At 40.2% G+C, this 22,007-nt stretch overlaps 1 protein-coding gene across 2 annotated transcripts in view; it reads right to left on the bottom strand.

Annotated features, from left to right (window-relative positions):
* Window positions 1-20,528, bottom strand: part of il34 (interleukin 34) — a 61,617-nt gene extending 41,089 nt beyond the window's left edge. For both annotated transcript variants that reach the window (XM_008302003.1, XM_008302002.1), the window contains exons 1-2: window positions 20,306-20,528; window positions 8,284-8,550 (exon numbers count right to left, since the gene is read on the bottom strand). In XM_008302003.1, the coding sequence (XP_008300225.1) occupies window positions 8,284-8,320 (37 nt within the window). In that variant the 5' untranslated portion in view covers window positions 8,321-8,550; window positions 20,306-20,528. The remainder of the gene's footprint in view (window positions 1-8,283; window positions 8,551-20,305) is intronic.
* Between the last annotated feature and the right edge of the window lie 1,479 nt (window positions 20,529-22,007).

Raw genomic sequence — 22,007 nt, 5'->3', positions numbered from 1 at the left:
ATGTGACACTGATGTGGCGCACAGCTGAGATTACTTAAAGCGTTCAATGCAAACGTCCACATTAGGCCGCTTACAATGCAATGCATGTACTGTATGCTGTCTCATCCGTTGTAACTGGATGCCGTGACATACAGTACACATCAACAATCTGCCAGCACCTAAAGTCAAGTCAACTCATGCCTCCACAAGCCCTTGAACGTTAATAAATCTGACGCTACAGGCTGCGTAACGTGTTCTCAAACAACTGCGTTAACCCCGTCGTTAGCAATGACAATGTTAACAATGACATCCCGCATTCAGAACACTTCTACTCCCACTTATCCTGTTGCACAGCTGGATCCCTTCACGGCACATTTTAAGGAGGAGGCAGGGAAACACGCTGGACAAACCTCCCGGACATGACAACTCAGAGACCAACACATTCGGGTTCACGTAATCGGCACGTTGAACTTCCCGTGGTCACGTTTCTTTGGAGTGCAGTGAACACATAAGGGCGCTCATTTAAAGAAGGGTCCACAGTTTGTTGTGTGAAACAAATATCTGATGAATCTAATGTTAATACTTTAACAAACATCAAATGGCAAAAATAAAGCCAAAGCAAAGCCGTTTGTCTTTAATAACTGCTTTATATTCCCATGCATTCAGTGCAGATGAGCCGCAACCTACACGTAAAACACACGGATTCCATTAGTGGACATTTACATTTGCAAGCCACAAACTCTTGATTCTTCCGACAGAGTGGTTTGTGTATTAACATGATAAAGCATTCCTGGGTAAGAGGCTCCGCTGACCCAAAAACTTCCCACACTGATGGCCACATTAAGGGAGTCAGTTGGAATATAACTGTTGGACCTCATCTTGAAGTAGCATAGAATAAACTACGGAACCACTGGTTTGTCCTTCATGAGCTCCTCTTGAGCGTGCACGATATGTTTAGACTTGTGTCAAGTGTTCAATCCTTATTATTTTACACCCAGTTGACCTGCATATGGGTCCAACATCAGCATCGACTGTGCTGCTCTTTAGAAAGGATGCACCATAAGGGGACACAACGAGACAATGCTCAGCCCATCAAAATGCACATTTGGGGAACCTTCAGGTATTCATAAATTCATTCAACCTATGAATTATCATTTCATTTCTTCAAAAAGCTTCAGGTAATGTCAGAGCCAAAAGACAGAGTCAGAGACAAAGTTCACACTTTGTTGAAATTAATTCAAAAGTTTACGAAAAGTTGATATGAGGCTTCAACCAACGGAATATGTTGAATTAAGTGAATATTTTTCATAGGTTATGTCTTTTTGGTCTAAAGTTCCTTAATTTTTTTACTTAAAATACTCTAATACTAACTCATATCCATTTGTCTGACCAACGTGTTGATAGTATTTTTTAGATAAACTGAGCAAAACCTGTTTCTGTGTTGATGTGGACACCTGACTGAGACTTCAGCAGTTTCTGGGTGTTTTTTGCTCACTGTGGGCTAATTTTTTACTGCAGGTTAAAGTCCTGCACCTCTAACGAAACAGAACAACCATGACTAGAAGTAGAGAGAACTCAGAAATGCCTTTTGTGTAGTATAACAAAGTTATAATGCCATAAAAATAAAAAAAAATAAAAAGAATTTGTTTTTTCTTTTACAAAAAATTAAGAAAAAACTGGAGTCAACATGTGTAACATTTCCAAGGGTTTTACCAACAGAGGAAAAAATATTGACGCTACAGATATTTTACAACTTATAGTTTTAATTTGTTTTCATGTTTGTCTCCGTTCTGCTCAGCCAGCCTGCAGTTCAGCTGAATAGTCCCTGAAACTGTGGCTTCTTGATTGCATCCTGGAGCTTTATAGATTCTGACAGACTTAAAAATGTGAACCTTTAGAGTTTTGCTCTGACTTCACGACTACAACAAGATTAAAATACGTACTGTAGTTCACTTTTGAATCTCTCTCTTTGCATCTTCCGTGCACACCTTTGTCCTCTTACCTCTGCCCCTGATCTCTAAACCCTCCCACCAGACACCCATTAGCCAATCAAAACAGAGCACTGTCCGGACATACAGGAAGTGGAGCACAGTAAACCAGAGCAGGTTGCATTTTTATGGTAAGTGCTGTGGTTAAGGAAGATCTAAACAGCAATTTGTGGCCTTGATTACACCTCTGCTTCTTTCTATTGCAACACACCTTTTGTTGCCTGTACAGAAGATTATTCCTTCTGCCATCCAGCCATCAGTGTCTCATTTTGATTGAGCTTAAAATACAATGCTACAATTAAATGTTATTATTTTGCAAAAAACAACACTAGAATAATACATTATAATAACATATATATATATATATATATATATATATATATATATATATATATATAAAATAAAATAGTGCCTACCATGAAAACAGCTTATGGTATTATTCTCAGTCGCCACCAGAATACTGTAATATTACAACAAACATCTGAAGCAAATGTAGAACAGATGCCCGACCGTGTTTGAAGTAACCTGAAGTGTCAAGTCAATCATCTGTGAAGAGGCTGAATTAAAATGTTAAAATGTCTTATTTCTAGCAGCTGAAGCGCTTCAGTCTGAAGATGCTCCAAACAAAATAACATTAATTGTCCGATGTAGTTACTGAAAGTAGAAGCGCTTGGATCAAACTGAGTATCTTGTAATTGTGAAGAAAAAGAAAAACCCTCACCCTGATGATTTGGAAATCCAGACTTCCTCTTACTTTATCCCTGATTAAAAAAAGAAGCTTCTTTTCATATTAGTCTGTCAGGATGCTTTTAAAGCCAGCGATTGTGGGAGCTTTTATGTCAGCGACAGGGTTGGATGAAGGTTAACCATATTTCCCTTTGGGTTGCACCAATGATTGCAGGTACTTGGCTTGGCTTCAGCTTCTGCCTCCAAGCCTTCCCTGCCTACAGTCACTTTCTCTTTCCCTCCCGTTGTGTCTTTGTGCTCAATTAAAGCAGTACTTGGATGTTATCCAGGTGTTTTCATACATCCAGGTTACTTAATTCCTCAAAAAGCAAACCACTGACGCTGGCTAAAATGCAGTAAATGTAATGTTTTTGCCCTCTTAAACTTGTCATCATCGTGCTTAAACGTTGTGAATCAGTATATAATCAGGACATGCATGAGGAAAAGGTTTATATTTGCAAGTTTCCATCTTGCTAAAAGGTACCAAGAACAGAGTGCTGTCAACGAGCAGAGCCGGGATGGCAGCTACTGGAGCTCTGGGGAACACCTGCTTTGCTTAAGGATGCTGCAGCCCTGAATACAGCTTCACAGTTAGACCTCACCTTTATTTATCTACCTCTATATCTGCATATGATGATTTTAATATGACTGCAGTGTTACTAGTTACTGTGCCACATCCCAGCATAATCCATGCAGGTAGTCTGAGCCACATTTGCAACAGACTTTACAGCTAACAGATCGTTATGAGGAACAGTTTCACCAACCGGTTTTGCTTTTGGACTTGAAATGCCAGTTGTTATTGTCAGAATATATTTAAATTGAATTTATGTCCAGTAGCAAGTATACAGAATTTGACCGGTTTACAGAGGACAGTTTGCACATGCGGTTTTGTTTTCACATCCAGGATGAAGTCTTGCTTCCCAGACTTCAGTATGTTGATAAAGTTTGTGCATAAGAAGCCGGATAAGTTAAAAGAACTCAGTGCTGTTATTTCACATACTTCATCCATCATTGTGCACATAAACACACAATGCACACATATGGGAAGGGAGGTCACAGCCAGCATGCTGTTTAGTTCATTTCGCAGCAGCTCGGCCTCATTTGCAGGTGATTTAACCAAAATAAAAACAATGGATGTGATGTTTAATGGAACTTTTTTTCATTAAAGACTGCAGATTTATCAATGTGTGTCCTCCTGCCTTCCAAAGTCATTCATTTACAGGTAAATGCAAACAGATTTACCACTTTTTCTATTTCAGTTTTTATGCTAATTTATTCGCCGAAAAGGTGTTTAATTAAAGAAGTGGGATTACACTTAAAGCACGTTTGCTTTACGTCTGTAGCTTCGCTCACAGATTGCTCCTGTTAATAATAAAGTGGCCAAAGCGGCACCAGAAACAGATGTGGTTCTGGGAGGCAACAGTCCATTTCCCACTAAACACTGCCTTGTTTTGTTTCTGCATCTGTAACATGTGCACTGAGCACTAAAAAAAAAAAAACTAAACTGTGTGATCACTGCATGCACTGAATAACAAGAGCAAATGATTAAATCACCGTTTTCAACCACAAGAGCTGCAAAGACAGTTTTCTTGAAGGTGTGAAAAGATTAGATTGACGTGACTGATAAGCGCCTTGAAGTGTGAGAACAAAGTTGCTCAGTCGACCCGATATCACTCCGTCATCCTGAGGCAAAGTTTGTTATTTTAATAGTACAGACAGAGTTTGTCAGCCTGCAGTCATCGGTCGTCTCTCTTCATCTTCTCAGCTGTCTCAGCGCTATTTATTCTCAAGCAACTACAAATTGAATGTTTGACTACTTAATGGTCTTATTGACCCGCTAGAATGCAGAAACTGTCAAAAACCGAGCTGCTAGCAGGAAGCTCAAGGCTTCTTCGTGTCATTTCACTGACAAATGAAGAGGCTGCACCTGTGGAGCTCCTCCTCGTGCAAAGGCTTCCAAAGCAACACTTGGTGTGTAAAACGGTATTCTGATGAGCGCTTGCGTGCCTGGTGGCATTCAGCTGCAACCTGGAGATTCAGAGGGAGAACAGCTCGTAATTTGTCAGTAATTTATGACTCTTGGTTAATTTCCTCGCAGAGAAATCACTGTCACATTAAGGTTCACTCCTTAAACCACACCAGGATAAATGGGTCCTGGTCTTTTCTGCTTTATTTATGATGACGAGGAGGACAGTTGATGCAGCGAGCCAGCAGGAGGCACGGACTCACAGGCCCATGGTGAAGGTGGGAATGCGCTGCGATTACAAAGAATGCAGCGGCTATTGATCACGTATAGAGCAACCTTGACCAGGGCAGCGATGCAAAGGTGGAGACCCTGCTGAACGTCTGATGTAGTAAAAAAATAAAACTCCCCACGAGTCAATACATCTGTATCAATAGAAATAAACTCATTGACCACAGTTCTAGCTAAGTGGGAGACTCAGAGAGCACAGACCTCCACCATGGTCCTTGTCCCATCCTGCAGTTTTAAGCAAAGCAGCTCAGATCCACGTGACATGTTGCGGGTTCTTCCTTTGCTTCGTTGCCATGTTTAACTTCACGTCATCGTCTTTCATTTTTAGTGCAACAGAGCTGACAGACCAGCAAGTAGCAATGAAGTACGATCCTGTAACATGGATTAATCATGGAGTCGTGCCTCCCAATTGGACAGTTGCAAAGGTACTTTGAGGTATCTTCTACACTTTAAAAAAAAATCCCAGAAATAAGAGTAAATTTAAAAAAAAAAAACTGTTTAAAACTTTTAAAAAAGGATCTTTTTTTCACTGTGTATTCATATAAGCAGTAAAAGCTGGAAGCTGATAATAATAAGTCTGCGTTCGTCTCCGGGGCACTAACAAACACCTCACTACCGGCAGCTCTCCGAGGCAGGAAATCGAGGCAGACGTGAGGCGGCGCAAACATCTTCTGTTTTCATCGCGGTGTAGGATGTGTAACTCTGATTACAACAAAAACACGGTTCCTTTTATTCTCTCGGAGGTTAAATTGTCAGGAAGCAGACAGCAGTTTTTCACTTCCACTGTGAAGTACCGACGCTTGAAAAGCTGCATTTTTTTTCCACCTTAAAGGGTTCTAAAGTGGTGATTGTTGTGGTCTGAACACGAACAAATGCTCTGAATTCCCTGAAACAGCATGCAGCTTCCAGCAGTGGAAACTCTTGTAATTCTGTTAAATTACACCAATTCAAGTGTAAACACTGGGGGCACAAATGGGCACCATCAGACACACACACACTGACATCATTGCCGCCACCGCTGGGTCGCTGGCAGACGATGAATCCAGGAGCATAAATCTGAATACACCTGCTTCTCCCTACGCCAGAGCAGACTCACACATGACCAGAACATTAAAGGAGTAATACAGTCGTCCATGCAAGACACACAGGTCTGGTTTTACAGATCAATAACAAACTAATAAATAAAGCAGCTATTTTTGAGGGAATCAGAGCGCTGAGTGCATTAAACGGTGACCGACTCAACGTCTGCGCAGAAACAGCAAAAGACGCAGATGAAAATTCCAACAAACAAGTTTCATCAGCAGGTTTCAAAGGCACGTTGTCTTCAAAAACTCTACACCATTTATCAGAGCCATAAAAGTGTGCAAACTCTGCCAGTAAATGTCATCAAGTCTAAGCCTAAAATCGTGACACTTCATCAAAATGACCCTTGCCAGAAATAATCCTTTGGCTCTAACAGGATTGTGTCATAAACTAATAATTCTGTGCTCCTCGGTGCAACAGAGAACTGGGACAAAGAGTCACCAGAGAGAAATTCAGAGACTTATCAGCTGAGTGTCTGCTGTAGTTTTTAGTGTGGCATGTAAGAAAATAAATTGAATTTAAGGAGTAGCATATCTAGAACATCCAGGGTCACTTTTTTTCCCCCTAATATTTGTAACACCTGTGGACACCTGGAAAATGTAAGAAATGCTGATTTCATTTCTAAAAAATGTAAAATAAACAATGAAATAAATTCAACTTTTGATTTTTCTTTAATTCTCACCGATACATTGTATTCTAACTTTGTTATGCTGCACAGAAGACAATGAGCTCTCTCTACTTCTATCTTCTGTTTCCATAGAGGTGCATGAACTTTAGATCACAGTGACAAATGACCTCGCAGTGAATAAAAAATGCGATGAAACTGCTCAGAGTTCAGAGGATTAGACGTGAGTACACAGACAGTGCTTTCAGGGCCTCTAAAGACTTCGAGCTTCAGTTCTTGCAATGAAACTGAGCTGTTGCAAAAGTATCCGAGTGTGTTTGCACAACTGCTGCCAAAACTGATAAAGTGATAGTCTGCTAGTCTGAGCCACCGACCAGACAAATCACATCCTCTCAAGTCAGACCGAAACTATCACCAGCAGATTGAAGCAAACTCATTTGTGTGAACTGCTCAGTGGCTCGTCAGCAAGTCTGTGGATATCAGATGATAGGAAGATGAGGCTATAGATGCTGCACTGTCTAGTCTGAAGAAGAAGTGTGTGTGGCTATTTTACAACAGCTGCCGGTCGTGCAAAACCTAATCAACCACACATTAGATGCTGCGTGCGTACAGCAACAAACACACGCATCCCTCCTGTTGCCTGCAGGTGGCTGCAGGGCTTCACGCTGCGACGGAACAGGCCTCATACCTCCTGTTAGCAACTGTAAAAGCCCAGATGTGTAATTATGTTCAGTCTCCCTAACTGGTGTTACTGGAGTTAAAGGACAGGTTCCCAATTTTCTAGTGTAAAACCACATTATTAAACAAAATAATGAGGCTAGGTGTGAGTTTCGCTATAGCTGACGGCTCCTTAGATGCATCTCGCGCTGGACTTTTCTGCCAACATATAAGATCAAAAGCATCCCTATTTACAGTCATGATCAAAAGTTTCCAAACACTTGTAAAGACCACGTGTATCACGGCAGTCTCGAGTTTCCAGTAACTCCCATACCTCTGAACTGTCCAGAATGAAATCACTGAGACACACGCGTCTTCGTCATAAAAAAAACAATCTCACATTTTGGCCATTTCATAGATTCAATGCAGGTCTTTTAGAAATACGAGAAAATCTGCTGGGTCACAAATATACATACAGCACTGCTAGTATTTGGTTAAAAGTGGCCATTTTCACCTCAGTGAGGCGCTTCTGGTTGTATCTTTGAGCCTCCTCTTGACAGAATTGGTGCAGATGAACTAAATCTGTTGACTTTCTGACAAAAGTCCGCAGGTTCTCCATGATTTTTCAAGTCAGGAACCAAGAATGCGTGATCGTTTTATTGTGTGTTTCAGTGATTCCATCATAGAAAGTTCTGAGTTGTAGGAGTCTCAACACTGCCATGATACATACGGTCATTACAAGAGTAGGGAAACTTTTGTTTTCACTGTATGGAAATCAGGTGAGTCAGAGCTTTGTCCTTTTTTCACTCTTTCAGTTTCATTATTTCTCAAACGATCTTGAAATATACTTCACTCGTTTCAGATGTAGTTGTGAGTAACCTGTGCACACAGACGTTTCATTTTTTGACACTGGGACAAAAAAAAAACAGCTGAAAAACGCCGATGCACAGACACATGCGGATGTTTCTTACCTCCCAGCAGGCAGACTGAGGTGGACAGTTGAATCATACTCTCTGGCTTAAGTCCTCGACGCCACAGTGCTTCAAACTCAGCACGGTGTGTATACAGAAACCACACACAGACTCACTGCTGCAACACTGGTGTCTGAAACTCTTTGGTGTGTGAGTGCACAGGGATGCGCATGGGTCGGCCAGGCTTCAGCTCTTTGCGCCGTTGAGCATCTCTCGAAGAGGCTTTTATGGCTGTTGAAGCTTTCGTAGCTCCGTGCTTTGGACAATCTGAAAACAGGAAATTAACACAAAGAAATCAAATGAGTCAACATACCAGAAAGGAAAACTGGCAACCAATCAAACAGAGGGGGGAAGAAATCTGGCAATCAGCTGGAATGCAAAACTGTTTTGTTGCGCTCATTAACTTAGATCAATAAAAAGGTGTTTATACAAAACGCTTGAGATTGTGGTTGCTGCAAGCAGACAGTGTTGTCTTAAAAGATGAAACCTGCAATATTTCAGTAAAAGAAAAGAAAGACTGACTGTTCATCGGGAAGCATTGCACTGCTGTGATGTGCACAGCGTCTCTACGAGGCTTTACCGCTGCACTGTGACGCTTTGAGCTAAATGCTGACTGCAGCACGCTCACATGACAGAGCTAACGCTGCTAATGCTGATGTTTAGCATCATGTTTACCATCTCAGCTTAGTTAGTGTGTTAGCATATTAGTACGCGCTGATTAGTGCTGAACACGGAGTGCAGCTGCAGTTGGTGGGAAAGAGTTCTGCAGGTACTTCATGTTTTGGACAAACTGAAATCGTGATCTGAGGATTGGGCTCAAAAAGAAGTCAAGGAGGCAACACACGTATTAAAATGTGTTGTAAAACAACAAACTCTGAGATAAACATCCAACAATAAATCAATCAATAAAGGCGACAAAGACTTGAGTAACAATGGAGAGCAGCACTGAGGAATACAAACTGGTTTTGTTCCTGCTTAATGTTCATTTTGGTTAGAAAGAAAGAAAAAAACAGGTCTAAACTTTAGATCAACCTGACATCTGATTGTTTCTGATTCTCACAAACACCTGATTTGCAATCCAGTAACAGTTACTGGTCAATCCTGTCGCTTTATTAAATTCGATCTCCAAGCATTTAATAACCCTCTGAAGCCCAAAACCCACCAGTGATTTAAAAGCATGTTTTTGTTGTTGTTGTTGTTTTTAAATCACCAAAATACAATTATTTATCAGAGCCAGAAACTGCAAAAACAGGAATTTTTTTTTGCATTTTCAGCTTTCTTTCAGTTTCGTCTTGATTAATAATCAACTCTAAGACCAAAATCGTGACATTTCATCAAACTACTTTAAAAGTCTTGTCTAAAAAATTGCCAGAAATAAACGTTTGTTCAAACTAGATTGTAGGAAAATGTAAAGATTCTGCACGTCGTGATACAACACAGCTGCAACCACCAGTGAAATGACAAATATTCAAGGAATATTTGTGTGGAGACAAATTAAACATATAACTAGTAATACATATAGTAAGTATAGAATCACTTTCTTTTCCACCGACCCAGACAGCTGTGATGACGTATTCACTGCAGGAGACACAATGTTGTTTTCTTATCTTTGACAAAGTCGTCTCGGGTCAAAGGACAAGTTGTTTGGTCTCGTCATGCTTCTGCTCATTAGTCACAGCCACTCATTTATCATACTTCAGGTCCTAAGCACATATCATAATTAATGATTGATCAGATTAATATGGTGCTTTTCTAATTCAAAGAGTAACTCAAAGACGCTTCACACTGTCCATTATTCATTCACGCACATTCAGGTGGTGGGAGCTGTAGCCTCAGCTGCCCTGGGGTAGACTGACAGAGGCATGGCCAGGTGGGTGAAGTGTCTTGCCCAAGGACACAGCGACCATGACACAGGGTACAGGGTGGAATCGAACTGCCGACCTTCTGATCATTGACCGACTACCACCTGAGGCACAGTCGCCCCATATAGAGAGTTATTATTGTTAATATTGTTAATCTCAGCAGCATTAGGATGCGAAACACTCTTCTGCTCAGGGTTGTAGTTGGACATATTCAGGGCCGGATGAAAACAGAAACATTGACTTGTTCACACGAGTAATTTATCACTTTAAATAGATGTAAGAACGGCTGTTATTACATTAAATCTTAATGTCTTAATCTTAATAAATTCAACCATATGTTACATGTGGCTATTATATGCTCAACGTCAGATAAATAAACAAGCAATAAGTATGAAGAACTTACAGTAATATGTCTATTTATGACAGTATTTTGAATATTATTATAAAAACTGATGATTATTATTAACCCTCTGACTGCCAAACAGTTTCCTGTGTGTCAGCACAACCATGACGAGAAGATAACGCAAAAACAGAACATGAAATTCTTCTATCTTGTTTTTGCCCACAGCTGTTACCAATAACTGGGGAAATGGGGGGTCTACATACTATAGATATGTTACTGCTTTGTATGCATTTTTAATTTGTTTACATACTAGTCTCCTATCTGCTCTGTGCAAACACTGCCTGCAGTTCAGCACAAAAGTTCCTAACTTTTGGGCTCCAAGTGCCCACGGGTGTTAAAAATATCGACTCTACATGCGATAGATACTTAACTACTTACATTTTGTTAATATCTCAATTAGTGATGCTTGATATTAAAATTTCTGGCCGATACTGATATCCGATATTAAGATTTCTGATATCGCCGATAACCGATATCATCAATGTCGATATTCAATTTTTATTCACACTGAAAAGTAAGCACTGTGAGAACGTGAAAACTATTTAAAATAAGCCCAAATTAGACCACATAGTATACTTTATTACATAGCAAAACTAAAACATATTTAAACGTATTTTAACATATTTAAGTCCAGGACCGTTTAAGTAAAGACATCTGTGAAATAGCATCAATATCAAATGTAGAGACGAAGCCGCTGATGTTAGACAATCATCGGTTTTTCACATCAGCTAGATTTGTTCATTGGCCCGATACGATACATGGGAAAAAACACCAATATCGGCCGATACCGATGTGGTCGCCGAGTAAACACAGCCTGCAGTTCAGCCGAAAAGTCGACAAATTTTTGTCCCAGGGAAAAACAGAATAAAGCGATTTTGATTAAAGCTTTTGAAACCTTTCAAAACAACTCCTCAAACCTCCCAGCCAAGGTTCCTCCTCCGTGTTTTAGTTTAACTTCTTATCTGATAAAGGCATTTTTTTTACAACATCATGTCACTTTTTATTTCACTCTTTCCATCACATCCCACGCTGCTCGAGCTACAGCGAGCTCAACAGCTAACAACTGACGTCTGCAGCAAACATGTAATTCTGAAGTTCAACATCTTTTATCTATTTAGCTTAACGAGTCCGCACATGCTATTTAATGTCATTTAACGGGGCCGTAAGCCGCTTCATTACCCAGTAGCAAATAAAAAGACAGTGTGATTGGCAGCAGAGTTAGTCTGGCAGCATTTTGATTCTAAACATGGACCCTACCAGCTGGCTGTAAACTCGCAGACATGTTTAGTGTAGAAAAGGTCACAAAAATGTGAAACATGCTCATGAAGACGTTAAAGAGCCTCCGCAGATTGCTTGTTTTTTCTTCTGACGGGCAGTTAAAAAGCAGCATATGTTCAGTTTGCAGAGTTGCAGCGGCATGAAATGGAGGAAAAAAAAGCAAATCCGGTTACCAACGACTCAAGTTCAAAACTGACGAACCAGCTAATAGGTACATTTTTTGAGGAACATAATTAGGAATCGTGTTTGACAACCTGTTTGTCTGACAGGTCAGGCTGTCCAGGGGAGGTTGATTTAAAGGTCGGAGGGTCAGTCTCTGGTTTGTTTTACAATGTGATCACCCAGCTAATGACCAAATGGCACGTTTTGCATCAGATGGTCCCGAAAGGGAGAGAAATTTTCAGTAAAGTAGTACAAATTACATGAAATAACAGCAGGATAACTGCCAAAATACTGCAGTAATTCACAACAGTTCAATCGTTACCCATCAAACTACTGTGTCTGTATCATAACACAAAAGGCTTTTATCATTCGGTGCAGGCAGGTTAACAAGCAGTGAACTGAAAAATACTTACAGCAATCACAAAAAACGAATAAAAATGAACCAAAAAGATGTAAAAGTAGAGTTGGGGGAAGTTAAAACCATAAATCCAGTCTCCCCCTGCTAATCCTTTGTTGAATTATATATCCAGGTATAAACTATGACCCCTTCCACTGATATTTCATGTTGCCCGTGACTGTAACTGAAACACGATAGTCACTGTAATTGCCAAATCCCTCGTGCTTCCAGCGGTAAGTCTGCCCTGCATGCAATCAGTTAGGAGTCATGTCACTGTTGACATCTGGTTCTGTTAAGCACAAACTGCTATAATTACATATGTCTGAGAGATGTTTCAAATTAGGACACCGGCAATGAATTATAGCACTCCTGAAGAGTTTTGTCCCCTTTATCGCTTACATGCTTTTTGGTTTTACAGCTCTGAATCACAAAGGATGTTGTATTTGGAACAAGAGAAAAAGACTCTTTCAGGGGAAAATAAAAGTCAGCCTCGTTTTTAGCAGAAGCATCTTTGGGATCAGTTCAAGCCCTGACACTTGGGAGAAGATCTGCTGTCCAAAGAGACAGTGACGCCAAAGTTTCGGTCCGACTACACAGGCGGGGCTGATGATGCAGCTCTGGACTGAAGAGGTGAGAGTCCACGATTCTACAAAATGCGATTTTCTAACAGTTCTGGTATGAATTCATATGAAGCAGTTCTGAATGATTTACTCGAAAAATGCAGTTTCCAGATGTGCAAACTTGCTCAAACCAAAGGCTCAAGCCTGCGATGGCAACCAAAGATACCACAAATACATAAATTACAGGGACTTTGCAGTGATTCTTTCACTTTGACGTCTTTTTCAGCGTCAATGTGCCGACAGATACGCCAGCAGTGACGCTGTGACCTAATTGATAACATCAGCAACACGCTACTACTAGCACAGCGATGACAACGTGATGAAGGACGGCTAAGACTGATGGGAATGTCATTAGTTTCACAGGTATTTAGTTTTTTAAAAAAAGCAAAGAAATGAACAAATTAACCCTTTGAACCCCAAAAAATCTGCAAAATTCTTTTTTTTTTTAGATGATTTTTGTCAGGAAAATGATCTAAATCCAAACTTCTAAACATCAAAACTGTCTCGTGTAAAAAATCACCCAAAATAAACCATTTGCTCTAAACTGATTCTGTAAAAACCAAAAAATTCTGAGCTCCTCGGCACAATCATGAAGCCATCAGTGAGGCAGCTTCGACCAACAGCGAGGACACATAAATTCAGAGACCTTTCGACATAACTGGGCTGGATTTACACAGAGCAGACAGGGATGGAAACAAATCCATCATGTAAGCTGTAAATTAGTTGAATAAGTGCTACATCCCATTTACCTTGTGGACACTGGGACAAACACTGCACACGTTGACAGCAGGTTTTTCAATGTCTGAAAAAGAAATACTCACCAAAATTAAACTTTGGTCTTACAGGATTTTTTTTACTGCAGTGAAAAATGAGGCCAAACCGCTGGAGGTTCAACAGGATCAACTTTTGACTTGAAGATAACACTCATGCAGGAGATTACATTTCCTCCTTTGGCGAACTGACATGAATGTCTCAACTGCATTTTGTGCCAAAACATGTTAGATTTGGAGGTACATATATCACAGAGGCTGTTGGTGACACTGAAAAAAAAGAGTCTTCAGGATTTATGTCAAAACGTTTCTTCGCAACTCATCCAGTATTTGTTGAGATATTTCAGCGAGGAACCAATAAAGCACGGTGATTTACTGCTGTAAAACAATTCAACCTGACAGACCAACAACTCGGTGCGGTATCGGAGCTGCAGCAGCGCACGGTAGCTTGGCTTTCTACACTCAGGACTCCCCAGGGTCCTTCCACAAGCTCATCAATCACAGAAACATTGCGAAACATCTCCCACATGTTGAAACGCAATTACAATATCACTCACTTTCAGGGTGAACCTTGAGCTCGCTGTTCTGAACGCAGCGCTGGAGTAGTGATGACACGCTCACATGGAGCTCCCCGTCAGCTGCTCTGTTCTCGCTCTGATGTACACGTCAGTTATACGTCAAGAGCACATAGAAGAGATGCCGGCGATGGAAGCAGCTGTACTGTCCAGGTGGACATTCGTGTACGCGCTGTCTACATTTTTAACCCTCTGAATCCCGGGCTGTTTGCATTTTGCAATATAAAGCCTCTGTGGAAACATGCACAACCACAGCTAGAAGTAGAAGGAACAAAAAAAAACTCTGTGGACTCGTTATAATGCCACTAACTATTTAAAAAGAAAAGATGCAATTAATTTTTGGGATTATTTGAAGATGTACACGGTGCATCTGAATGGTGGCTCCTTATACTCCACATATTTCAACACTTGTCTTCTATCAGCTCGCTTCTAAACACTGTTCAGCCAGAAAGTCCCTGAATATTTGTCACATGACTGTTGGTTGCAGATGAGTCACAACTGGATTTATAGTTGTGGTGAGGAGCACAGAATTTTTTGTTTTTTACAGAATCTTGTTTATACAGTTCAGATTTGGAAGATTTTCAAATAAGATATGTTGAAATATTATATTTTCGGCTTAGATTTTGATCATTGTAGGACATAAAGGCACATCACAGATGAGTTGAAAGGCTTTTGACTCTGATTAATGTTGTCATTTTGACTGTATTTTAAAGATAACTTCCCTTTTAAATGTGTTTGTTCAGAGGGATGGAGCAGTGATGTGATTTGTTTAGTTTTTCCATACTAAACCCGAGCAGTTCTAAAGGCGCACCACTGCATTGCAAACTGTTTTTCTAACCAAAAACAGTACGATATGTGAGACATTTAATCAGTAAATCCCTTTTTATATGAATTATATGCACTGAGAACAGTCACATATGCATTTACAGTGAAAATATGTTCCCAAGTCATCATTTTGCAGCATTATTGCAGAGTTGACGCACATCTTATCAACACAGTGGATTAGAAGGAGCTCTGTGGGTCACCTGTAACCTCTGACAAAGCTACAGACTTTGCAAAAATAGGATGAAGCCGCTGGATCTGAAAAGCGAAGCAAAGTGGCTCAAAGCTGCATTCTTTCTACCGGCCAGCAGGGGGCGCCTCCTCTGGTTGAAAAAGTCAGATTGTACAGAGAAAATTACCCGACTTCTCTCTTGATTTATCACCACAATAAACATTAACCAAATGAGTTTATGGTCTCAATCAGTGGTTTAAAGTCTCCTTCAATACGGCATGGTGTTTATTTAGTAAATTACGGCTCCATTTAGAGTAAAATGGACGATAAAGCAGGTTTAAAGGCAGCTGTAGTTTCCACACGCCTGGTTTCAAAGAAGCAAGATGGCGACAGCAAAATACCAAACTTGAGGCTGTAAAACGGTTGTTTATGAAGCAATACATGGAGGCACTGTTGCTTCATCCATCTTTTATATACAGTTTATGGCTAGCACTAATATTTAATTAGATATTAATGAGAAACCCAGCTGAACTACCACAGCTCTGGACTCTGGAAACCATCATCATATACAAAACGCAGTATAAGTAGCCAATGTACTCCTAATACAGACACAATTCAACTTCACAGGAAGCAGCAGAAGAAACATAAAGGAGGAAGACAATGAGGATAAAAGTCCAGTGAATATAGTTCACGCTGCCGGAGAGACGGAGCTCAGCTAATGGTCCTTCAGGGGCCTGTGGTTGTTCTGTTGTTCTACTGGAGTGTCGTGTTTACGCTACAAAGCTGTTTCCAATCTTTGTAAGGCAGAATATTGGAAAGTGAGACAGCGTGATCTGATTCAGAGACACTCGCTGCCTGCTTTCTGTAAACTCTGGTAAAGCTCAGGATGTTTTGGGAGAAAACACACATCCTAATCTGTGTAATCAGTGGAGGATGTCACTGATCTGTTAGGAACACTAAAATAACAAACTGAAGGCAACAACTATGAAATCCGTAGGTACACTAAAAAAAAAAAAAGTAAGTTTTTTAATCATTTTTAAGTGTTTTCTAAATGCTAATTTATTAATTTGCATATTTGACTGTAAATTTACACCATTTTTTTGCTGTTTAAATCGTAAATGAATATTAATTTTACAGAAATGTGTTACTTTAAAAAACATCATAAATATTAAGGATTGAAAATGTTCAGTCACGTTTAATAGTTATTTTATAGATTTCCCCATGTTTTTAAAAAAAAAAATGTAATTACACATAACTCGTAAAATCGCAGAAAAAAAAATTGTCATTCATATGTTAACCCTAAAAAAAATTAACAAAATTGTTTTTAACGTCTACATCACAAATCTGTATTTTCACAAATAGTTCATTTATTAAACATTTGTTTATTTAAAACACTTAACCATAAATTCATACAATTTTTACTGCGTTTGAATCAGAAAAAATCGAATTATTTTACAGATATTTGCCAATATGTTGAAGAAAAATTCTATATGTTAAATCATTTTGATTTTACAGATTTTTCCTGTTTAGGTAAATTACAGATAATAGCCGATAAAGTTATTGAGGGGGGAAAAAAATTTAAATTTACATGTTGACACTGGAAAACAGTCCAAATTTTACATAATATCCACGTCAATAATCTGTATTTTTAGAAATGGTAATTTGTCCATGTACAGGATTTGACCACAAAATTTCATTTTATACTGCATTTATTTAGGCAGAAACATCATTTTTACAGATATTAGCCATTATTTTATAGAAAAATGACACATATTAGCTAATTTTTAACAGTTATTTCACGGATTCTTCCTATTTAGGTCAATTTCAGATAAAGTCAAGTGAAATAACAGTGAAAAAAAGAACTAATTTTTATGTTAACAAGGAAAAAAATGTTTTTACAAACGATAACTCATTCTTTTACAGCGTTTAAACATAAAATCTCACCATTTTACTGGATTTAAATATGTTAAAAAATATGATTATTTTATTGATATTTGCATTTTTTCTACCATTTTCACAGTTTTGTAACGTTACAGTATTCCACTACTTTTTTTTAACAGATTTTTTCTGACTCCCTCGTTGCCTCATTGTCACCATTTTTTAACAGGACTTTTCTTTACAGTGTAACTGAAAACACGCTAAATTGTTTTCTTGGCTTCATATGCAGTATTTATCGAGACAATAAACAGCTTGAACCGTGAGTCATTCTTTCCTCCTGCCCTTCTCGACCTCTCGCTTTCGTTCCTCCCCGTCTGTCTCTATCTTCCGGCCCGTCTCTCTATCGGTGTGGTGATGCAGCGCTCCACAGCTGCACATCACACCTCAGCGAGCAACCGGCCAACTCAGCCACTTCCCTGCTGCTTAAATATGCAGCGGTGAAGTCACGGTGGCAGACGGCCAGCATGTTGCTGCAAGGATCAACAAATGACTGAACCCCACTGCTGGTTTCACAGCAAGTAAAAATGGACAGAACAGTGTGTAGGTTGTAATTATAGCATGCTGCGGGGAGACTAAAGCCAGAAATAAAGACTGTAGCCCAGACATAAAGTGATTCATTACACTTTTACAAGACAAGCTTCCCTTTTTTTTCATGTCATTCCTGTGAGAGTGCAGGCGGGTTAATTACAGCAGCTTAGAGAGGGTCACTGAGGGCTTAGAAAGCCTTTTTTTCTCTCTTTTTTTTTAAAATAAATGTTTAACTCTGCAGCCAAAGGTTAATTAGATTTTGTTAATAAAATAAACTGTGCATGTAAAAGGTTTCCTCTGAAGTGAAGCAGAAAAGCAACTTTGACGGCTAATAAAGTGAGTTTTCGGTTGTTTCTTTATATTTTAACTGACATACTGACACCCGGTTGAAACATTAACACGAGGTGGCGATGGGCCATGACCTCGAACTTGTGTGAATTTCTCAATACCTAAAAGTAAAAAACGGTTAATTTGGAAAGACGTGGCACAGAGACTTGAGCTAGGAGACATACACAAGGTCAATAATATCAACAAATTATTTAAAAATCTGAGATAATTGGACATTTCTTTCCTGATTCTGAGGGTCAAATCTGAGCATTTCTTTTATTATTACTTCTTCTGATGCTGTGTTGCAGATATGAACATATGATCGGCTGCTCTCCACTACTGTAGACACAAAACCTGAACTTTGAAACCTTTAAACCTAAACAAGTAATGAGATACAAAAGCTGCATTCAGGGTTCCCTCAGAAACTTCTCTATTCTCTTCCTGTCCTTCATCTTATCTGTTGAACAGTCTGAGCTTTGAGGATTTATCCTCCACCTTCACATTATCCAACATTAAACCTCATCCCAACTCTACAACCGGTGAAGATGCGAAACCCAATTCGCTGCCTGACTGATTATCAGAATCGGTATTCACCATTTTTTAAATTAATTATCAGTATTTTTTAACTGATTTTTGATGAAATAATATATTTTAAAGTGTGCTACTTTGGCTCTGATACAGCCACATCTCTATCTATAGCAACCACTCTGTGATCTCAACAATGTCCCGCCCACAGCGCCACCTGATTGGCTGCATGTCACAAGTAAAACTGGGCAAATTCACAAGTCAAAAAAAAAGATAAGAAATGCTAAAGCAGGTAAAAGATGAAAAGCACACTCAAGAGGTGTCTTATAACTGAACACATGTAAAAAGTTTGGTTAGTTTGTGTTATTCTAAATTCTAACATCAAGATTTTCATTTTTTCTGCAAATGTGCATCAGATCCAAACATCCTCATTATTGGCATTGACCCTGGAAAAAAAAAACTACATATCTGTCAGAATGTGAGCAAAAGGAATCATCAGCCTCAGACTGGTCCTCACAAAGACCGAAGAGCAGCACACACACACACATTGCTTGATGTTGACTCACCACAGCTTTTCTCTTCTGTCTCTCTGTTCTATGTTTGGAGGTTTTTTTTTCATCCTACATTTTCTCCACATCTCTCAAAAACAAAACAAAAAACTACTGGGCTAAAGAAAAATCTCTGGTTGCAAATGTAAAGTCAGCCTCAGTAGCTGCAGGTGGCAGAAAGCCTGTAAACTGATCAAATGTTAGAAGACATCTGCAGCTACTGCACAGCCTGCAGCAGCAGCAGCAGCAGCAGCAGCCGGAGGCCCTGCAGGCTGACGGTCACAGTGCGCTGGAGCAAAGCAAACAATAAAGCAAAACCACTTATTTCAGTTGCACTGGCCAAGAAAAACATTCATTCAGCCGGATTACAAAAAAAAGGGGGTCAGAGGAGCATGTTGGACACGTGCTAAGTGCCTGAAGTACTTCCAGTTATTTTAAAGAACCCTCCAGTTTCCAGTAGATTTACAGCAGACCTCGTGGGGATACCAGTAAGTCGGAGCCTAACTTCTTTTTCATTCGGAACTTGTGCCAGTTTTTCACTCAGGCTGCTGCCGTGTTGGAACTCTTTATTCAGCCTGGCTGCGCTCCTCTGGTGATCACCCATCTGAGATCAATAAGTCACACCTAGAGTCCGTGATCTGCTCCAAACTTTTTTTGCTACCGGTTGCATAACCGCATGCAGCCTGAGCCGTGGAGTTCTGTCAGCGGGGCCAATACTGTCGCTCTGCTCTGCCAAAAGGGACGAGCCGCTTGAGCAATAGGTTACACATTTTACACACCTGACGAAAGTGAAAGTGTTCCTGGAGGAATAAAAGGCACAGCTGCGCGCACGAGCACATGCTGGGACACGGAGTCACACAGACACACCTGTGCATGAAGAACGAGCTGTTTTGTACCCAAGAGCGCATAAATGGTCAAACTTCGCGTGAACAACGCAACATTGGCAGTGCCTGGACTCTTAATCTGACCTGAATCACCACATTTAATTTTAACCTTAAGCCCCAAAACCAAGTCCGGATCCTCAAACAGGACTTGTCCTCAATATCCTTCCTCCCAAATAAAAAAAAATAAGCAAACACGTATGTACACACGCACCTCGAGCGTCCCTTGGCGCAGCGCTCCACGCTGCGTAAAAGTCTGGATCTGCTCAGATGCGGCGCTGGAAAGGAGCCCGTGTGAAATTGGGGGATAAGATAGGATCAGATAGGAATCCAGCCGTAGACGCGCCTCTAAATGTAATTAGCAGAAGTCCATTAGTGGCTCCGTCCATCCACGGAGCTGCGGTGCGCCGTCTGTGCGTGCCGCCAAGTGCGCAACAGGCTGGCCTGCAGCTCCTTCCAGTCAATTTCAAGTCGCAGCATAAATACAGCCTGCTTTCAAAATAAAAGCTGCGCGGCGATTTCTCTGCACACAGCCCAACCTCCCCCCAGCCAGAACCTCAGGCTGCTTCCTCCTTAGTCTGAATCACACAGATACAAAAGAGCCACGGAATGAACAAGATGGAGCCAAGACGCCTGTTTAAATGGTTAGAAAACTACATTTTGAGAAAGAAACGTCAGTGCAGGTGATGATGGTGGAGGAAGTTTTTGTAAAACTGGACTTCTCTTTCTGGGTTTTGTGGAAACATTTTAAGCAACTATGTGGTTGCAGATGTGAACATATCAGGCTAAACATCTTTAACTTTTTGGTTCTTGCAGCTGATCAGCTTCTCTGAGTTTACTGAGGAGATTAAAAAAAAAGGGATCATATGTTTAGACTAACGCAGCTGTTTTTATGCATTCAGATCACTTTTTTGTCCAAAAATTAAATTGTAGAATTGTAGAAACCTCCTGATAAAGTTACAAAATCAAGTTTATTGTATCTGCACTGTGAGAAATAAAAGTTTTTGAGTGTAAATTTTAGAACAATTTTCTAATATTTTACAGATTTTTAACAGTTTTGTGAAATTACAGATAATCATCTAATAAAATCCAACTTTAAAAGTCTGAGCATGTTAACTGTAAAAACAAACCAGCCAAAACTGTCCACGTTAAATGATCTGCAAGAACCAAATAGTTGCTTTTTACTAAATCTCATCAAGCTAAAACAGCAAATGTGTATTTCTGAGTTAAATCTCCAGCCTTATTATATGACACTGGAAGGTTTCTTTAATGTTCTCCAGAAGTTCTTGTGCAGACGGTTCATTGTTGTGACACTGACATCACCTTAACTCTCAGTCTGCACCCATCCTCAACCTTTGTCTCCATACTACAACCTTGAGCCTTGAATCTGAATGTAAAGAACGTCTGTGGCTTCACTCAACACTGATTTACGAGACGCTCGCTGGTTGGGGGAAACGCACTTTAACAGTGTGGACCGGTGCTGCTGCCGGCGCTGCTTCCCGGTAACTTGACGGTGGACGGTGACTCTCCTCCTCCTCTAACAGATAACAGATGATACCTGGACTCCTGCGGCGCGTCTCTGCAGCGTCATTCCGCCTCCATTCACAACATTTCTGTCCTCTGCGCTCATGCTGACGACGCGGACTCCCGCCGGGAAGACAAACAGTGGATGGATGGATGGATGGATGGATGGATGGATGGATGGATGGACGGATGGATGGATGGATGGACGGACGGAGATGGAGCAGACAGCAGCTGCAGACAGACCGATCGATCCGCGGCTCCGGCTTCACTGATCAGATTAGACAGAAACCATGTGGTCAGACTGATCGGCTGCTACATGTTTAAAGGTTCTTTTATTGCCCTGAATCCATTTTCCTCCAAAGAAATTAAACTAAATTTATCATATTAAAGAA

Source organism: Stegastes partitus, unplaced genomic scaffold (genome assembly GCF_000690725.1).
Source record: "Stegastes partitus isolate 25-593 unplaced genomic scaffold, Stegastes_partitus-1.0.2 Scaffold1746, whole genome shotgun sequence".
In the NCBI taxonomy this organism is placed as follows: Eukaryota; Metazoa; Chordata; class Actinopteri; family Pomacentridae; genus Stegastes; species Stegastes partitus.
This window is presented reverse-complemented; position numbering and strand designations above follow the sequence as displayed.